This window comes from Podarcis melisellensis (assembly GCF_964234715.1).
Source record: "Podarcis melisellensis genome assembly, chromosome: 16".
NCBI classification, from domain to species: domain Eukaryota; kingdom Metazoa; phylum Chordata; class Lepidosauria; order Squamata; family Lacertidae; genus Podarcis; species Podarcis melisellensis.
In genome coordinates this window covers 28,274,257-28,294,843 of record NC_138533.1, presented here as the reverse complement: position 1 = coordinate 28,294,843, position 20,587 = coordinate 28,274,257, and the positions used below count along the sequence as shown (strand labels likewise).

The following is a 20,587-nucleotide window of genomic DNA, read 5'->3' as shown; positions in this document are numbered from 1 at the left end:
AATATATGAGGAGATATCCAATTGAGAATTCTCTGCTTGGACTACTGGACACTGATCTGCTCTAGTGCCAATAGTGTCATACTACTTGACACCCACCAATAACACTGTGCACCCTTAAAAGTTTTTTAAAAAAGAAAGATCAAAGATCTGGTTAGTAACTTTCAGTGACATTGTATGTTAGTCAGTAATGCAAGACTCAAAAGCTTCTGGAGATTTTTAGCTTACGACAGCAGTAAACTGATCACAGTTAACTGTAGAACAAGCCAGTTTTCAAATAACTTTTAGGTTATGTTTCTAAGAAAACAGATATTAAGCAATTACCCCACCACCAAGCAGACCTTCATCTGATGGGAATAGTGTTGCTTAATGTCTGCTTCTCAAAATCCTATCTATTAAATATTGACTTCTGCTTCCTTGGAAGCCTAGAGTCAAGGGTTGCATCCTTAGGAAATGCAGTGAGTTCTTGTCCTCCTTTTGAAGAAAGGTCATATTTCCATTTTTGGTTGCCTTACCTGCTGGGTTTCTAATGTCTTACAGATGACACAATGCTACCCTTCTCAAGGAACAGAAAATTGCACATAACAGCATTGTTTATGGTGTTAAGCCACTTAGGTTCACACTGGTGTGTTACTCAATAATGACTATGGGTTGAAAAGTAGGACAATTGGCATCCTAAGAATAAGGATCCTGTTTTGAGCAGTATTGAAAAATGTCTTTTTTAAAATGCTGCACTCTAAACAGCCCATTCTGAAATATACCTTTACTTTTGAGAGGGGGGATTTTGCCCCAAAGAAACTTGGGATTTTGAGGCAAAAGGTTGAAGGAGAATGTTTGAAGAGTTCACCTCCTGGCTTCCTCATTTGCCACTATGCCATAAACTTCAATATTCCTACCTACCTTCTCTCTCACCCAACTTTCCTAATGAGGCTTTGTCTTGAAAGACTGGAAGTGAAGTGCAGATATTACCAGATACGTTTTGCGTTCTACATGGGGACCCTACACTTTCCTTGAATTCTAAACAAGTTAGCACAAGGCTTAGCGCTTAAAAAATAAGCACTTGATAAACTTATGGCCAGAGTGAACATAAGAACCTGCTGCATCAGGCCAGTGGCCTATCTAGTCCAGCATTCATGATGCCTATGCGATGTCCGAAAGCAGGGCCCAAGCACAACAGCTGTTTTCCCTCCTGCCATTTCCAGCAACTAGTATTGAGAGGCATGCTGCCTCCGACAGTGGAGGTAAAACAGCCCCTGTGGCTAGTAGCCATTGTTATTGTCATTCTATGTGGATTTGTCTAATCCTCTTTTAAAGCCATCCAAGTTGGTAGTCATCACTGCCTCTTACGGGCACTGAAATATATGGGATTGGGTAAATTTCTACTTCGTTATTGTCACAGTTTGGTATGAATGATCCTTCATCCTCTACTTGAATTGTTCTAAATTATGCTGGATCCACACATTCGGTGCTACAAAGTGGTAAAATGAACTGTGCCACTTCAGCTAAAGGTAGGAGAGCTTACAAAAATATGGTTTCCTCCCAATTGTTGTCTGCAGTTGTGCTGCCCAGTTTTTTAAGCACCTCATTCTGCTGCATCTGTAGCTGAGGCCTTTGACTTTGGATATTTCCAAACGTCTTTCTACAAAAAAAGATAGTGTTGGAGTAGGGGTAGCTATTGCTTAACATTTTTGGAGGGCTATGATTCTCTTTGTCTTTCTGTCTTGTATGCCAGCGGGGAAAACACTCCAGATCTTTAACATTGAGATGAAAAGCAAAATGAAAGCACACACGATGGCAGAGGAAGTGATCTTCTGGAAATGGATTTCTGTGAATACCGTTGCCTTAGTGACAGAGACTGCAGTTTATCACTGGAGTATGGAAGGAGACTCTCTGCCCCAAAAGATGTTTGACAGGCACGCCAGTCTTGCAGGCTGCCAAATCATCAATTACAGAACTGATGAAAATCAGAAGTGGCTGCTCCTGATAGGAATCTCTGCCCAGGTAAGGAAAGCTGTGGAGTGCAGAAGGTTCAAAAGCATGCATTGAAGCATGTGGACTGCAGAAATTGGGAGACTAGAAGCCAAAACATTTTTGTGACAACTGAGCTGGAAAGCAGAACTACTGAACATACAGTGAACTTGTAAGCTGTGACATGGGGATGCTTGTGTTCTGTTGAATTAGTGGTTGGAATCTCTTAATGGGAGGCGCAGGATAAGAGGCTCTAAATGGATTAAGGTTCTTGACGCTTCAGGCTCTTAAGTGCTTGCTGTACATTTAACAACTGTGATGCTTGCTCCATTAGCAAAATCGTGTGGTTGGTGCCATGCAGCTGTACTCAGTGGATCGAAAAGTTTCCCAGCCTATAGAGGGACATGCAGCAGCCTTTGCAGAATTCAAAATAGAAGGCAATGCCAAGCCTTCCACCCTCTTCTGTTTTGCTGTGCGAAGCCCTGCAGGAGGCAAGGTAAAAGCCTTTTATACTTGATCATTGCCTTTGTTGCTTACAGCTGCTTTTGGGCATAAGATCCAAGACGACAAACCATTTAAATGAAGTTCCTCAACCCCTCTGTAGCAAGAGCTTGCACCAGTGTAGTCTGTGCAAGTCCTTATGAAAAATCAAGAGATCTTAGCTGCGCTTCAGGGTTTAGGATGGAACACTTGATGCTGATACTGCATCTCTCTTTAAGGCACGAGTAGTCAATGTGGTGCCATTCAGTTGTTGCTGGACTCTTATCATCCTTGGCCATTGGCAGTGCTCGCTGAGGCTGATGGGAGTTGTAGTCCAAAACTTCAGCTGTGCAACATGTTTTTCTGCTTTAAGGTGTCTCACCATAATAGACCATTTTGAATTGTAGTCTCAAAGTGCCAGTCAACATAGCCTTAATTTGGGCTGTAGAGCCAGTACTACAGAACAGGCACATCCAACCTCTAAGAGACTGCAATCTACTCCCACTATATAAAAAAAACTAGCAGTGATCTTCCCATTGGATTGACCAGAGTTGTTGAGCTTTGCTTTTTTGGGGGGGGGGATAAGCTTAGTCGGGGTCCCGGGACCAGGATCGACCAGGGACATCCCGCGATCGACCAGTAGATCGCGATCGACATGTCGGACATCCCTGCTATAGAACATTTAAACTTTGTGAAGAATGGAGAACGCTTAAGAAAAATCCATACCATCATTTTTAACAGTTTTCCATTCTGAGGAACACCTGATTTGAGTGAGCTTTTCTCCTTTCAACTAAACAATTGATTTATAACCCTGTGGTGTTTCCCCAGCTGCATATAATTGAAGTGGGTCAACCTGCTGCTGGAAACCAGCCCTTTGTCAAGAAAGCTGTTGATGTCTTTTTCCCTCCAGAGGCTCAAACGGATTTCCCGGTGGCAATGCAGGTAATGAATTGAGGAGTGCGTTTAAGACTTCCGGTGGCATGGCCGAAGCATATCAAGTGCAGCGGTAGTATTGCATGCCCTTTTTAGCCCATAAACAACTGTTGTATCAGAAAAATATGAACTTTGTTCCAAACGCTTACATGCTGCCTTGCAGGGTGAAGGGTGCCTTGCAAAAGATTGGTTGTGTGTGTGTATATTCAAGATCATTCAGTGTCCTGTACATAGCAGGGGCTCTTGAATGGAGCTGTATCCAGGCATGATGAACAGGTGCAAGGATGCTGTTTACTCCCACTCTGATGGCAATGCCAGTGGGTAACTCTTAGGCAACTGGCAGCTGGATCTGTATCCAGACACAATTGAATACAACTCTCCACATTACCATATCAGTGTGTACAGTTGGTTTAAATGATACAGAATTGAGCGAGGACAATGTTTAATGCAGTTTGTCTGAGTTTATAGCACTGCTAGGCCAGGATCCAAACAAGCATGTAACTAGGCTGGATTGGATGCTGTAGTCCTATAAAGCAAGCCAGTCTTAAACATTAAAGGCGGCTTAGCCTAATCTGTTTATGACAGAATGGTGGAGGAGGGGTGGAGACCTGCTGTTCAAAATTGCTGAATACACACAGGCCCTTAGAGTTGCACCTAGGAACTTCCTTGAAACTGAAAGCTGGATCTGAGCTTCTTGCAGCCATGTTGGCTTGCCCAAGGTCTTAAGTGCTTCAGTTTCACAGCTGAACTAGAGATTGACTTGTAGTGACATAAAGGCTCAGCTCCCCAGTCTAAAAAATAGCCGTAGCTGTTAACAAGTATTAAATAATCCACTTGCACAATAAATTGAGTTTTTGCTGCTGCGCTAGGAAGAAGCTTAAGTTAACTAGTGCAGGGGTCAGCAAACTTTTTCAGTAGGGGGCCAGTCCACTGTCCCTCAGACCTTGTGGGGGGCTGGACTATATTTTTTGGGGGGGGGGGAATGAACGAATTCCTATGCCCCACAAATAACCCAGAGATGCATTTTAAATAAAAGGACACCTTCTACTCATGCAAAAACATGCTGATTTAGAAGGTGATTGGGCCAAATCCGGCCCCCAGGCCTTAGTTTGCCTACACATGAACTAGTGAATAACTTCTGAACTGTCCTGGTTAACCTTGTCTCTTTCTTGTACATTTGGTAGATTGGAACAAAGCATGGTGTTATCTATCTGATCACAAAATATGGATATATTCATATGTACGACTTGGAATCTGGAGTGTGCATCTACATGAACCGTATTAGTGCAGACACTATCTTTGTAACTGCACCTCATGAACCTACCTCAGGAATTATTGGTGTAAATAAAAAAGGACAGGTAAGAATGATGCCTGTTGTTTTTGTCCATGGAGTTTTCTTGGCAGGGATACTGGAGTAGCTTGCTGGTTCCTGCTCCAGGTGGATCGCGTTTAGTCAAAACTCTCCACTATGACCTGTCCATCTTGGGTGGCCCTGCACGGCATGGCTCATAGCTTCTCTGAGTTACTCAAGCCCCTTTGCCACGACAAAGGAAATCAGCCCTGAGTGCTCACTGGAAGGACAGATCCTGAAGCTGAGGCTTCAATACTTTGGCCACCTCATGAGAAGAGAAGACTCCCTGGAAAAGACCCTGATGTTGGGAAAGATTGAAGGCACAAGGAGAAGGGGACGACAGAGGACGAGATGGTTGGACAGTGTTCTCGAAGCTACTAACATAAGGTTGAGCAAACTGCGGGAGGCAGTGGAAGACAGGAGTGCCTGGCGTGCTCTGGTCCAGGGGGTCACGAAGAGTCAGACACAACTAAACAAGAAGAAGAATGATGCATGAAACTTCTCAGCTGTAGATTAGCCATCACTTCAGTGTCTGCTTACTGTAATGCTGTCATTTAGGCTCTGAATCCTGACTGCTTTATCAGATCCAGGTGGCGGCTTTCCTTAAGTCACCACTTTGCTGGGCTCTGCACTGACGCTTAGGGATTTCAGCTCAATGGTTCAAAACGGTGAAAGAGATGCCGTTTAATGTCCTGAAGTGAGACCTCAAGTTCCCAAGCATGCATTCTCTAATGATCCGGATTGCAGCCTGCATTGGAGGTGTCAATGCATGCACACGTATGCTAACCTCTCTTGTTGTTAACAAATCAAATAACTCTTGAGAGTAACGTGGTAGCTCCTCTATGATCACTGAATTAAACACTGCACCAGACACAGATAAGAGGACTGATAGAATAGATTTCTCCAGCAAAAGTTCTAAGGTAAGCAGTAAAGCTGTTGAAATGACAACTGAGCAGTCAGGAAGGAAGGCTTTGTAAGAAAGAAAGTAAAATGAGAATCTTAAAGTAGAACGTCAGTGGTAAACATTATTGTATCCTGTACCTAACTGGTAGCAGTTGGCCTGGTGGTACCTAGTCTCATTTATAATATTATAAAGTGACATTTTTGAATGTGCCACTTTTCCTCCAGATCGGTAATGCTTCTTTTATACAGTAGAGCAGGCTTCCTCAACCTTGGCCCTCCAGATGTTTTTGGCCTACAACTCCCATGATCCCTAGCTAGCAGGACCAGTGGTCAGGGATGATGGGAATTGTAGTCTCAAAACATCTGGAGGGCCGAGGTTGAGGAAGCCTGCAGTAGAGTGTGCCTTGTCCTTTTTTAGACTTTACTGTGCACTCGCTGACTCTCTTTCTCTTATAGGTACTCTCTGTTTGTGTGGAGGAAGATAACATTGTAAATTACGCCACCAATGTTCTCCAGAATCCTGATTTGGGTCTGCGCATGGCGATCAGGAGTAACTTAGCTGGGGCGGAAGAACTCTTTGCCAGGAAATTTAATACACTTTTTGCACAGGGAAATTATGCAGAAGCGGCTAAAGTGGCGGCATCTGCGCCAAAGGTAAGCATCTTTAAAAAAATTATTTTTTGGCCAAGGGGTTCGGGAGTGCACTCCAAACAAATTTTGTAGCTTTTAACCTTTGTTTGAAGCAACAGGCAATCCCAAGTTGTACGAGAGCACTGGTTCTGTCTTCCTTGAGGGAGACATAGACAATTCTATTATAAAGATAGGGAGGCATTAAACTAAGTTGTATTCAGAGTAGACCCATTGAAATGAATGCACATGACTAAGTGCGGTGCAGCAGTTTATGTTATACTCATTACATAAAACCCACGGTGGGTATTATTGACCAGAGCTATAAACTGGTTGCCCCATTGAATTCTTGCTTAGGATTGCAGTCCTAAATGGGGATCAGGTAATCATGGAGTCACTGTCAGGGGTTGGTGGGAAGGCCGGATATAAATAAATACAATCATAATAATAAGCCCATCAATAACTTCAGGATACTTTATGGGAAGTGATTCATAAATGAAGGAAATAATGTTATGGAGCCCTCTTGTTCTGATGCAGGTTTTCTCCTGACTACCAATTGCTCATGTGATCGGAGTAGGAGGAGCAAGAGTTAGGAGAAGGCTATTGTCCCAATTCTTCGCTTGTGGAAAATGTGATGACAGACCTAGATCTAGCAGGATTTTTACATTGGTGTTGGGCAGAGTGGATAAAATTCAATGATTTATTTATTTATTTTAAAAAAACAACCCACGGATGTTTTTCATTTAAATCAGATTTTTAAAAATTTAAATTGGATTTTTAAAATAAAATGCTTTTGAAGGAAAAAATCTTTCTAAAGACAGTTTTCTATTTGTTACATTATAGTCCAAAGACTATTCATCAGGAAATAAGGATTTGTTTTAAGTTTTTCATGTGTGCTAAAACTCAGTCTTAAGTTTTTTTATAAAAAAAATTGTTTAACCACATCAGTTAACAAACATGGATACCTGTGCTATAAATCTTACTTTTTTAGTTAAATTATAAACATTTAATTTATTAAACCTCACAATAATTTCATAATTATCTGTCTGTGTATTTCTAACATTATAAACCAAATCAGTAATTTTTGATATAACAGTAAAAATTACTCTGAAAATGTATTATTCCAAAAATGAAACCTTCATTTGTTTGTAAATATTAAGATTATACTAGCAAGAATGAGTCTTTCTGTAAAAAAAAAAATGATTTAAATCAAATCTTACTGACTAGTGATTTAAATTGTGATTAATCAATTTGCCTTAAATCCACCCTGGTCTTGGGAATTCTCGGCTGGCAAGCTGAGCAAGCTCTCTCTGCCTTGGATTTTCCCTTAAGGGAGACTTTTTAACAGAATCATGTTTCAATGTTCAGGGAATCCTGCGCACAAGTGATACCATCCGAAAGTTCCAGAGTGTACCCGCCCAGCCTGGGCAGGCCTCTCCCTTGCTCCAGTACTTCGGGATCCTCCTCGATCAAGGCCAGCTCAATAAATTTGAGTCTCTGGAACTCTGCCGTCCTGTCCTTCAGCAAGGCCGCAAGCAGCTTTTAGAAAAATGGCTAAAAGAAGACAAGGTAATGCATGGTGCCTCTTCAGAAATTTATTATGCTGTGGTCTGCTTTAAACAGTTGCCTGTGCTGAAATTAACTAGCATTCCTATTTAGGCCCACTTACCCAAGTAGTAAGGGTGGCGCTGTGGGTTAAACCACAGAGCCTAGGACTTGCCGATCAGAAGGTTGGCGGTTCGAATCCCCGTGACGGGGTGAGCTCCCATTGCTCGGTCCCTGCTCCTGCCAACCTAGCAGTTCGAAAGCACCCCCAAAAGTGCAAGTAGATAAATAGGTACCGCTCCGGCGGGAAGGTAAACGGCATTTCCGTGCGCTGCTCTGGTTCGCCAGAAGCGGCTTTGTCATGCTGGCCACATGACCCGGAAGCTGTACGTCGGCTCCCTTGGCCAATAAAGCGAGATGATCGCCGCAGTCCCAGAGTCGGCCACAACTGGACCTAATGGTCAGGGGTCCCTTTACCTTTACCTTTACCTTTACCCAAGTAGTATAAAGCCTTGTTAGTGCATTTTGTTGATTACCCACCTACATCCAACTGAGAGGTCTCCTGGCTTTTTGCTCTAACTACAGGCAAAATAGCATTGATGGGAAATCTCCCTGTTGTGTAGACGCTTACCCTACAGCAGTGAAAATGGATTAGGCCCTGTTGGTCACCAGATAAACCATTTTTTAGTACTGGGAAGATAAACATAGTCCCAAGAAATCCACCAACGGACCATACATGAGTTAGGTACATACTGTAGATTGGGAAAATTTAATACAGTGGTACTTCAGGTTACATACGCTTCAGGTTACATACGCTTCAGGTTACAGACTCCGCTAACCCAGAAATAGTGCTTCGGGTTAAGAACTTTGCTTCAGGATGAGAACAGAAATTGTGCTCTGGCGGCGTGGCGGCAGCAGGAGGCCCCATGAGCTAAAGTGGTGCTTCAGGTTAAGGACAGTTTCAGGTTAAGAACGGACCTCCAGAACGAATTAAGTACTTAACCCGAGGTACCACTGTACTTTCCAAGGTATTTTATGATATCCATTTAAATTGAAAATGAGCAAAACTCTGAGCACTGAGCCACTCCTCTGACCCCCTTCCCGGTTTTATTTTAGTTCGCTCTGTTGTGTTGATGTAAACAAAGACACCGCTAAAATATTAATTCGAAAAAGAGTTTTGGGGCTGCATTTCTATAATTACCACAGAGTTTTCTTCCTAAACAGTGAGGTAAATCGCTGAGATCTAGATAGGCATACCCTATATATTGAAAGAGTAGCAACTACATTTGCTTGCCATAAGCAGGGGTGGGTGGCAGTGTTTGCTGAGCTGGGTGTGGTGTTAATAGCTTTGAAATGCTGCTTCTATTGCAGTCTTACATTCGATGCCAGCAAACAAATTGCAGCTTAACACTTGGATCTGTGTTGATTCTGAAATGTTGTTTCTGTTTCAGCTGGAATGCTCCGAGGAGCTAGGAGACTTGGTGAAGGCTGCTGACCCAACCCTTGCCCTCAGTGTTTATCTCCGTGCGAATGTACCAAACAAAGTAATTCAGTGTTTTGCAGAAACTGGTCAATTCCAGAAAATAGTTCTTTATGCCAAAAAGGTAACTATCTTATTTTCCCCCTCTGAAAAGTATGTGATTGTGTAATGCACACCTTTGCAAGCCAGAAGCTTTTTGAACGCACAGTTAAATTTTATCTTTACCAAGATAAGAATAAGCCTCGGAACATTCCGGGATATCTGAAGTGTGATATGCAACGGCCCCACCTGGTAAAGTTTCAATTGCATAAGTCATGTGGTCTTTGGAGCATTCAGTAGACTATTCTGCGGACAAAAATGGCAAAAATCAGCTTCAGTACCTCAGGGCTTTTCCTGCGGGTGAATGAAACTTGCACCTTAAATTCTATAGGCTCTTGGATGTCTATCAATTTAAAGGACTGAACTAGGATGGGCTGTGCACATTAACATGGTTGTCTTGCTAATCTCTGGCAATTTCATTTATTTAAAAGGCCTTTCTATTTCAGAACTCCCAGGGTGGGTTTCAGTTAATATTAAAATAATATAATCTGTAGGATTTAAAACTGATCAAAAGACATGAAGCCCAGTGTTGTAAAAGCATAAGATACTGTATTGGGTGAGCCTCCCTGGGGAGTGCATTCCATGGAGGAGTTTTCACAAATGAAGGTGTTTTTCCCTGGCTGTAATGTGCCTGATACCCTTAAATTTGGGGTACCTGAAAGGCGATATTAATATTTTGGACAAATAGAAGTGGCTAATTCCAGATCCCAAACTGTATAAAGGATAAAAGCTAGGTATTGAATGGCGTTTGGAAAGAGCTTAGCAGCTACTGAAGTCATTGTGAAGTTGAACCGACAACAATAGTCCCTTTGGACTGGTCCCCTTCCAACAAATGAGAGGCTGTATCTTATATCAGTTGTACATCAGTTGTACAGCAACCCAACTGTAACATTCGAACCTGTACGTTGAATAATGGGCTGATCAATTTCTTGCCCTAATGTCATATGAAGCAAGTAAAAGCCTGACTTGAGATGTGAGGTTGGGCTTAGCTACCTGTAATTTGCTACGGCCTAGTTGTTTTTGGAATATATTAGCAAAATGAAGGAATATATTGAATTAAAGAAAAACTTACTTAACATCTTGAAATTTGACCTTTTAGGTTGGTTATACTCCGGATTGGATTTTCTTATTGAGGAGTGTGATGAGGGTCAGTCCAGATCAGGGTCTTCAGTTTGCTCAGATGTTGGTCCAGGATGAAGAGCCACTAGCCAACATCAATCAGGTAAGCACTAGCTCGGTCTGTTGCAGTTCTAGAAGATAAAGCTGGAATAAAATGCCCCTCAAGTCCTAATACAGCTAAATGAATACCCATCTTGTTTAAATGTCTACAGTTTTTCTCATGGTCTTGCAATTCTGGAAAACTTAACAGTTTACCTAATTGCAAAAGTTGCTAGCTATAGGTTTCAAAGCAGTGTAAGGAATTATCAAAAGTGTAAGGAATTATACCTTAGTAGCTATGAGCAGTGACAACTCAAATTTAAATGTAAGAGATTATGTTTTGAACCAACTCCTTTTTGGTAAGAACTAGAGACGTGTGTAAAACTGATTTTGAAAACTGCTCTATAGTTTTTCAGAAGAAAAACAAGGTTAAACATACTTGATATGTGATGGGCACCTGGACATGAAGTGGAATAAATAATGTTATTTGGAAACATTGAATTCAGCTATGTTCTTACGTTGTGGTTTGGAAACGTTGGGAGCTTAAAGTCTGTATTTAGTGAATTACAGATTTGTTTATTTTTTAGACCTACAACTAATTGGTACAATGTATTTGCATGCATAAAATAAGTTTTGTAGCACACTTAGGCAACGGTTTACGTGTCTGATGGCTATTTGTTTGATTCCTACGCTGTAGATTGTTGATGTATTCATGGAGAACAGTTTGATTCAGCAGTGTACCTCCTTTTTGTTGGATGCCTTGAAAAATAACCGTCCGGCCGAAGGCCACCTCCAGACTCGTCTGCTTGAGATGAACCTCATTCATGCTCCACAGGTAAACTCTCCTGGGTTGGATGGGTTTTGGGGTGGTGTTTTTTTTGAAGCCTACCTTTCTCATTCCTTCTTGAGGGAGGCAGTTGTTATTTTGCCAAAGATGGCTCTGTGTAACAATCTACCCATATATTTCATGTAGAGGATCACCCACAAGGGTTTTAAGAACACTAATTCCTCTTTTATAAATTGACTTGCACTGTTGCTAATCCCTAGGTTGCAGATGCTATCCTGGGAAACCAGATGTTCACACATTATGACCGTGCCCACATTGCCCAGCTTTGTGAAAAGGCAGGCTTGTTACAGAGAGCATTGGAACACTACACTGATCTTTACGACATCAAGCGAGCTGTTGTTCATACCCATCTTTTGAACCCGGAGGTAAGATAATATGCACACTTAACTAATTATGGTTCATGCTCCCTTCTGCACTGTTCTCCTTTGTGTTATTTGGTTAGTTGGTAGCTTCCTTTCCTACAGACCATCCCCCTTTTGCTTCCAGTGATCTGCTTCTAGACAAGCCAGTGTGGTATAATGATTAGTGTGCTGGGTCAGGACTGGGAAGACCCGGGTTCAAATCCTTAGTTGGCTATAAAGCTTGCTGATGACTTGGGGCTACACACTCGGCCTAATGTACTCTACAGGGTGGTTGTGAGGATAAAGTGAAGGGATCAAAAGAAAGCTTCTCCCCTGCCCTCCATGCCTACCTTGGCTCTCCTAAAACAACCAAAACATGATAATGGACCTCAGTGCTTTAATACACCTTTGTGCTTCCCTTAGATTGGTAGATAATTGAAACTCACGATATGGTCTCCATTCATGTCATGGTGTGAACCTGCTGAATTATTTGCTGCTTCTTTCCTCAGTGGCTTGTGAACTTCTTTGGCTCTCTATCAGTTGAAGATTCTGTTGAGTGCCTGCGTGCTATGCTGTCCGCCAACATCCGGCAAAACCTACAGCTCTGTGTGCAAGTGGCGTCTAAATACCACGAGCAGCTGGGCACCCAGTCTCTTGTGGAGCTGTTTGAATCCTTTAAAAGTTATGAAGGTAAGCCTTGGAAGCAGAGGATAGTGCATGCTTTTCTTGAATTTGTTTTACTGAGGACTGCGGAATGTCAGATAATGGAGGTGGGAGGCTGTTTTTATGTTGTTATTGTTTAGTCGTGTCCGACTCTTCGTGACCCCATGGACCAGAGCATGCCAGCACGCCAGAGCATGCATTTTCTTTACACGTTTCTGGCCCCTGTGAGAGGGTAGCAGTGCCTAGCAATGTTGTCAAAGCCAAAACCATGGCTGAGGTTGAGGGCAAGGCACTGGAAATCTACTACTAATGGAGAAGAGCAAGAAGTAGGCTGTGCAAAATAGGCATGCGTATAAGTAAATTGGTATAATTTAGAGGTAGTAAAAGTAATATTTTTTTACCCAGCAGATTTTTCACTGTAACTATTACAGTGCATCCTAAAGTCATGTCTGCATTGGTAGTTCTAATATTAAAAGGGATGGGGCTCTAGTAAGCAGTTTGCAAGCAGCAAGGAGCTTACAAATCCTGTCTTAAAAGGTAGTTTCTAATTCTTAAAATATTTGTCTGAAATAATGGCTAGCATATCTTTTAAACAACTTAGATTCCCAAACATGCCTACTGAACATTTAGCTAGTAGGTTTTCTAATAGATCAGTAAAGTCACATTTTTATGTATGTAGAGCAGGCCAAATTGAAGATGTGCACTGTATCTTATACTGTATTTTATATAATTCACCAAGGGCTAAGTTCATTCTTCCTTTTCAGACCTTCCTAGAAGGCCAAACAGATAGTTTTGAGATAAGATGCCTGCTGGCTGATGAGTTCATCAGCTATAGGGTAGCTTTATTTGCATTGCTGCAGAAAAGATAAAAGAGGCATTTTTAAATCACATTAGTGTGGAATATTAAGGGTAGTCTTGAACTGAATAAACGTTTTAAATCCTGTATTCACAGAGTTTAGCCCTGTCTTATTGGACTGATTATCTCTCCATATTTTGGACATGTGTTTTATGTTTATATTGTAATGGTCATTGGCTGCAAACAGTTATTCCTGACCTGACTAGTGTATTAATTGATTGATTTTTTTCGCAGGATTTGTAAGAAATAGAAATTTAACCAATCATGGGAAAAGTACTGTTAAAGATTCTAGAATGAGGAGGAAATAAGAAAACTAATACTTATTTCTAGAAGTTGCTAAAAGAATTTAATCAAGTGAATTGTTTATACATCTGAGTTAGGAATGCAATGCTGAAAATGCTTCCTAATTTTAAAGTATGGATTAAGGCCATTTTCATTACTGGCTATTGGATCATAATTTGTTGGGCGACTGGTCCTTTGTCTTCAAACACTGTGTTTTTTTGAACCATGCCTTGTTGAAGCTGTTTATATTTGATGCTTGTAGAGGTGCCTTTCTTTTCTCTCTTCCCCTCCACCCCAATGTGGACACCCCCCCAACCACTTAAACCTGTCTCTCTAGGGCTGTTTTATTTCCTGGGCTCTATTGTGAACTTCAGTCAAGACCCAGATGTCCACTTTAAGTATATCCAGGCAGCTTGCAAGACTGGCCAAATCAAAGAGGTAGAAAGAATCTGCCGAGAAAGCAATTGTTATAATCCAGAACGGGTGAAGAACTTTCTGAAGGTAAAACACCCACAGTACCAAACTGAGTGGTGATACTTTAAATGTCTGTTTAGACTTTTTTCTGTGTCACCCTTGTTTTTCAATATGTTTGTTTTATTTTAAATTGTGTTAACTTTTTATGTTTGTTTGCTGCCCTGGGAAGAAGGGTGGGATGATGATGATTTCAGTCCTTAATTCTGTTTTTACGGCCCTCTTGGGTTTGCTACTTTAATACCACATTGGTGATCTCTCATGATATAACTTGAGGTCATCCGATTAAATTGAATATTCGGGAGAATTCATTATAGACAAACAAACAAAAGTACTACTTCACGCAGTGCATACTTATCCTTTGGAATTCTTTTCCACAAAATGGCTTTAAAAGGGGATTGGGCAAGTTTGTGGAGGATATGGATACTAAGCCATGATGATTCCCATATTTACTCAAATCTAATGCTTGCCTTTTTTTGGCAAAATTACGTTGCGAAAATCAAGGTGCGCATGAGATTCAATGTCGCATTTGCATTCGCCAGCAAATACTTTTTTTGGTTTCAAAGCTCTGAAAATTGAGATGCGCATGAGATTCGATGGTGCATTAGACTCGAGTAAATACAGTATATCTTGCCTCCAGTCCTGAATACAGTATGCTGAGAGAACGGTAGCAGGAGAGGGCTACCGACCTTTCTTCTTGGTTGTGAGCTCCTCAAAGACAGCTTGTTTGTTGCTGTGGGAAAACCAGATGCTGGACTAGAGGGAAATTTTGTCTGAAGCGCTCTTGCGGAAAGCTCCCCACTCTCCTTTCATGAGTTGAGGAGCAAATAATATGAACAGAGAGACCTCTAATAATAGGCAGACTGCTTTAGAATGTAGTGGGAGATGTTAGTAGAGACAAGGCTTTAGGCCTGTGATAGAACAGAGGAAAGGGGACATGCATCCCAGAGTTCAGATGGGCAGAGTTTGGAGAGGGACTGAAGAGAGCTCTTAGGGGTGCAGATAAAAAAAGAGCCTACGCACAGTGCATAGCTGTCAACTTACAGATTTGAAAATAAGGGATCAGCAGCCAAAATAAGGGATCAACAATTACTTTGATAAAATACATATTTTGTTGCGTGCAAATGGCTTTAGATACCTATTAGGTCCATAAATTACCATATAGCATACATTCAACACAAAAAACCCAGCAACAATTTGTTGTTGACAAAGCACAGCTGGACATAGCTTATTTAAGGGACATCATCAATAAGGGACAGCAGCGGGGCATGGCGCTGGGATAAGGGACTGTCCCGCCAAATAAGGGACGCTTGACAGCTATGGCACAGTGGGTGTTGCTTACTTGTCAGGGGACTGCCATCGGAAAAGGGGAGGGAGGCAGAGGGGCCGTTGGGATACAGGGAGGCTCCGAAAATCTTGCGAAGCAGTTCCTCTTCCTGCAATGGGGAGAGACACACCTCTAGTGGGGAAGAGGGGAAGGGACCAGAGGATGCTGCTGGGAGCCCCAGCGTCGCACCTCGTCAGTCTGAGGGTGGGCGAAGCCACACCTCTGGGGTAAAGGAGGGGAAAGGGCTAGAGGATGCTGTGGGGAGCCTCAGCACCGCTTCTGGCGAAGCCGGCCAGGAGGGAAACATGCCTCTTCCGTCGCCCACCTTGTGCAGAGAAGTAAAATGCAAAGAAGGAAGGAAACAGCTGGGGGTTGCTAAGTTCTTATGTTGGGGGAGGACCGAGAAAGAACCACTCCCAGATTCTGCTAGCGATTGAGGCAGACATGAACTGATGGTTCTGCACTGTAAATAGTTTTTGCACCAAAATAAAGCCTATAAAAGGCAGGTCGGAGTCCTGCCTGGTTACTCACGAGCAACCACTGACACCTGACATTACTGAACTGATAAAAATGCCCTTCTGCACTGAAGAGGGCCACACCTTTCCATTCCATTGACAATAAATGCACATAGTGGCCCTTGGTAATCTATTGCAGAGGAAACGTGTAATTTCTGGAAAGAGAAGCGCAGCCATGTTGTTTGCCTGTGTCACATAAGTAGTCCATGTTCCGCAGTATTGAGCTGGGTTCTTTTGTAATTAACCAGGTTTCCATTCAGGTTTTTCTCTCTTGGACCTTTGTTCTTGCTTGTGCTTTTTTGTTGCTCTCTTCCTGTTGGTATGTTGCTGTATTTGCACCTCTCTATTTGTACAGGAAGCTAAGCTCACAGACCAGCTTCCCCTGATAATCGTCTGTGACAGATTTGACTTCGTCCATGACCTGGTTCTCTATTTGTACCGTAACAACTTGCAGAAATACATTGAGATCTATGTTCAAAAGGTAATGTATCTACACATGCGGTAATTTGATTCATAACTTTTAAGAACATGCTTTTTATGTCAGTGACAGCAAATCCTTATCTTATACATTCAGCAGAAAATGTGATCAGGAAGTAATCAGAGGATACTCAATATGAAATTTTAAGCATAGCTAAAATTTATTTAATGATGTTTTTGAATTGGCTGCAACCTGCAGTTTACCAATGTGTCTGTATAACAATAGTTTGGACATTTTTGGGTGAGACCTGAAACTAAAAATAATGACTTGTTCTAGGTAAACCCAAGTCGTATTCCAGCCGTGGTTGGAGGGCTTCTAGATGTGGATTGTTCTGAAGATGTTATCAAGAACTTGATCATGGTGGTGAGAGGCCAGTTCTCAACAGATGAACTGGTAGCTGAAGTGGAAAAAAGAAATAGGTAAGACCTGCAGACAAATTAATTTTTTAATTCCTTTATTTCTAAAACTTCTTAGATTCCAACTGCAAAGCTACGTGCTTGTAAAAAAACCCCACTGTGTCAAAATACTCCAAAAAACCCACTTTAGGTCAGTACCCTTATTAGACCAACTTTTTTCTCTGGGTCACACTTTCAGAATAAAAATTTGCTGCCGCCATACCAGCTTTTTAATTGATAAGAAATACATTGGAAAACAAAAAGAAACAACTCCTGGCAGTACTTGATTTATAACATAGAACACAACTACTTTATGATGTGATCATGGGACATCCAGAAAATATAAAACCATGCAGCTACATAAGAACACGAATCATTCCCAAAATACAAACAAGCCTCTTTCCTTTGTACCTTAAGTATGCGTACAAACGCAATAAGAGGTGCTTTAGCTGGGAAATCTCATTATATTAGGTTTATTTTTTATTTTTTATGATTTTCAGTTTTATACATTTCAATAATTTTACAATCATTTTAACATTTCAAAACTCGAGTTCCTTCCCCCTCTTTCTGCGGTTCCTTAAATTTATTTTTTTATATTTTCTGCATATTCCAAATTAACTTACTTATTTATCTACTTTAAATATATATACTCTTATAAAACTGCAGGTTATTACAGTAGTCATGCCAGTGTTCTTATCTGTTTACAGTTTATTTGTAAATATTCAATAAACCATTTCCATTCTTTTATAAAAAGTTTGTTGTCTTGATTTCTTATTTTTCCAGTAAGCGCCGCCGTTTCTTCATATTCCATATGTTTTTGTATCCATTCTTCTTTCGCTGGGACTACTTCTTTCCGTTTTGGGGCAAATAACATTCTTGCCACCGTAGTTGCATACGTGAATAAATTTCTATTCAGTTTGGGTAGTTCTGTCCCTATAATTCCCAAAAGAAAGGCTTCTGTTTTTTTGTTTTGTTTTTTTACAAATGTTATTTTAAACATCTTTTTCAATTCATTACATATCATTTCCCAGTAAGCTTTAACCTTACTACAATATTAAGTTTATTTCCCTTTTCTGTTCTTGATACTACACTATATTATACTATACTGAAATGTTGAAATTTTTCTTTGCTTGCCCCTGAACCACACTTGCCATTCTCTTCTGCTAAACCAATGTGCCACACCCTTTAAGAATCTGGTCCCAGTCCCAAGATGGAATAGGGGAAGAAATAGTAGACATTCAAGTGAGGCTATTCAGGTGCTATGCAAGTATTGGGTTTTGTCAAGGCTCTTCGGGAAAAATAATATTTAAAAATGACTGATTTTGCCATCTCCGGAAATGGAAGATGTGGCTGTTACCCAGATTTGTCTCCATCCTTAGGCAAGGGTTTCTTGGTAGATGGAGAACAGGCATTAAAGAAGATAGGTAAAGGTAAAGGTACCCCTGCCCGTACGGGCCAGTCGTGTCTGGCTCTAGGGTTGTGCGCTCATCTCACTTAAGAGGCCGGGAGCCAGCGCTGTCCAAAGACACTTCCGGATCATGTGGCCAGCGTGACGAAGCACCAGCACAGCACACGGAAACACCGTTTACCTTCCCGCTATAAAGCGGTACCTATTTATCTACTTGCACTTAGGGGTGCTTTCGAACTGCTAGGTGGGCAGGAGCTGGGACCGAAAGACCGGAGCTCACCCCGCCGCGGCGATTCGAACCGCCGACCATACGATCGGCAAGTCCTAGGCACTGAGGTTTTACCCACAGCGCCAGCCGCGTCCCACCATTAAAGAAGATAGGCAGTCCTTTATATTAGCAAAGGTGGAAATTTTAGGTGATGCGCAAGGCAAAAACTCAATAGAAGCCAAACTGACCAGCTTTACTTAGGAGTTGGAAGAAATGCTTCCTCATAGAATAAAGTTCCACCATTAGTATAAAATCCTCTTCCTCTCACTTCAGAATGGTTACATTTTGTAGTCTTTGGTTAGCTCCTTAGCAGGGGTCCTCCATCCACTTTAAGATAAGCACAGATGGGAGCTGGGAAAGAGAGAGATGGAAGTTGATTCTGTGATGCAGTTTAAAGGTGGGTTTTTTCCTGGTTGCTAGTAGCATAGAAAATCAATTAATTGCATTCTTATTTAAGGCTTAAGCTGCTGCTGCCCTGGCTCGAGTCTCGAATTCATGAAGGCTGCGAAGAACCAGCAACACACAATGCACTGGCTAAAATCTATATCGACAGCAACAACAACCCAGAACGCTTTCTGCGGGAGAACCCCTTTTACGACAGCCGTGTTGTGGGCAAATACTGTGAAAAGAGGGACCCACACTTGGCATGTGTTGCTTATGAGAGGGGGCAGTGTGACCTTGAACTCATAAAGGTATTTTAGTGTTGTCTTGCTGTAACTTACCTATATTGTGCTGTCTCTTCTCCCCTGTTCCCACCCCTAATTGTATCACGTAAGTGGACTTGATTATATCATGTATATGGTATTACAGCCTAATTACGGCTTCCAGTGAATCTGGAAATAGCTGCTTTTAGTCCAAATATATACTCCATGCGTTTATTGTCCTTTTCCTTTGTTTCTTTCAGGTCTGCAATGAGAACTCCTTGTTCAAGAGCGAAGCTCGCTATCTGGTGCGCAGGAAAGATCCAGAACTGTGGGTAAACGTTCTGGAGGAAAACAATCCATTCAGGAGGCCGCTCATTGATCAGGTATAGGAAGTAGACTGGATTTGTACAAAATAGGTAGTGGTTGGTGACTGAGCAAGAAGCGAAATGTCATCTGTTCTTCAGCATTGTGCTCTGAAAAGGGTAGCAGTTGCCAAAGATCTTATGTAGTCCCTCGTTTCCCATAGTTCTCCTCTAAATGAGATCAGCCTTGCCCCCCTAATGCTCTGTTCCTGCCTGCCCGCCTGCTTGCTCCATAAGAGTACCATTTGTTTTTCCCTTGCTTCTCTGCCTATGATTTTTCTCTCTCCAAACACCTGTAAACCCTTCCGTGCTGAACTCTTATTTTCTGGTGGGGAAGGCTGCTTGTGATTCTGTGTTAGACACATGCCAAGCAAGCCAAATAGTTTGCTGCTTATACTTCTTCCAGACCCATCTATTTCCTTCATAAACTAAACTTTGTTCCTTGAAAGTTAAATGCACTCCTGCTCTCCTTTCCTAACTAGCTAGCTTCCTAAAACTAGGCTGCTAGTATTCTCTCTTCATGGCACTAGAAGACATTTGTTTTTGTTTTTTTAAAACATTCAGGTTGTCCAAACCGCATTGTCAGAAACGCAGGATCCAGAGGAGGTTTCTGTGACTGTCAAAGCTTTCATGACAGCCGACTTGCCCAATGAGCTCATTGAGCTACTGGAAAAGATTGTTTTGGATAACTCTGTCTTCAGTGAGCACAGGTAGGAAATATGCATGGAAATGAGTGTTATGTGCTAGGCTTCATAGTGTAAGGTTTGCTCTAAAATGGGTATACTGTATATAGCAGAAGTAGTAGACCAGCCGCTGCGCAAGCCTAATTGTTCGCCCCCCACAGCAGTTTCAGATGGGACCCTTCCCAATACAGTCATACCTTGGGTTACAGATGCTTCATGTTGCATTTTTGGGGGTTGTGCCGAAACCTGGAAGTACCAGAATGGGTTACTTCCAGGTTCTGGCAGCCACACATGCGCATAAGTGCCGAATTGCAACCTGTGCGTGCGCTGTGAGTTGCGAACGTGCCTCCTGCACAGATCACGTTCGCAACCCGAGCGTCCGCTGCATTTAGCTGTGGCAGCACAATCCTTTTTTTTTTATTATCTTGGCCGGTGCCCCATCCTCCTTGCCCTTTGCTTCAAGATGTTTCATGAGGCTTTTCTTATGATTGAGAATGGAACTTAGC

General features: G+C 41.9%; 1 protein-coding gene across 4 annotated transcripts in view; it reads left to right on the top strand.

Moving 5' to 3' along the window:
- The window catches only part of LOC309359482 (clathrin heavy chain 1), a 55,815-nt gene that overhangs the window by 15,490 nt on the left and 19,738 nt on the right, over positions 1–20,587 (top strand). For all 4 annotated transcript variants that reach the window (XM_081893179.1, XM_081893180.1, XM_081893182.1 and 1 more), the window contains exons 3-19: positions 1,730–1,998; positions 2,300–2,461; positions 3,274–3,387; positions 4,563–4,736; positions 6,089–6,286; positions 7,628–7,828; positions 9,256–9,408; positions 10,483–10,605; positions 11,239–11,376; positions 11,589–11,753; positions 12,239–12,419; positions 13,868–14,031; positions 16,199–16,324; positions 16,598–16,740; positions 18,850–19,084; positions 19,297–19,419; positions 19,963–20,108. In XM_081893179.1, coding sequence (XP_081749305.1) covers positions 1,730–1,998; positions 2,300–2,461; positions 3,274–3,387; positions 4,563–4,736; positions 6,089–6,286; positions 7,628–7,828; positions 9,256–9,408; positions 10,483–10,605; positions 11,239–11,376; positions 11,589–11,753; positions 12,239–12,419; positions 13,868–14,031; positions 16,199–16,324; positions 16,598–16,740; positions 18,850–19,084; positions 19,297–19,419; positions 19,963–20,108 — 2,815 coding nt within the window. The remainder of the gene's footprint in view (positions 1–1,729; positions 1,999–2,299; positions 2,462–3,273; positions 3,388–4,562; positions 4,737–6,088; positions 6,287–7,627; positions 7,829–9,255; positions 9,409–10,482; positions 10,606–11,238; positions 11,377–11,588; positions 11,754–12,238; positions 12,420–13,867; positions 14,032–16,198; positions 16,325–16,597; positions 16,741–18,849; positions 19,085–19,296; positions 19,420–19,962; positions 20,109–20,587) is intronic.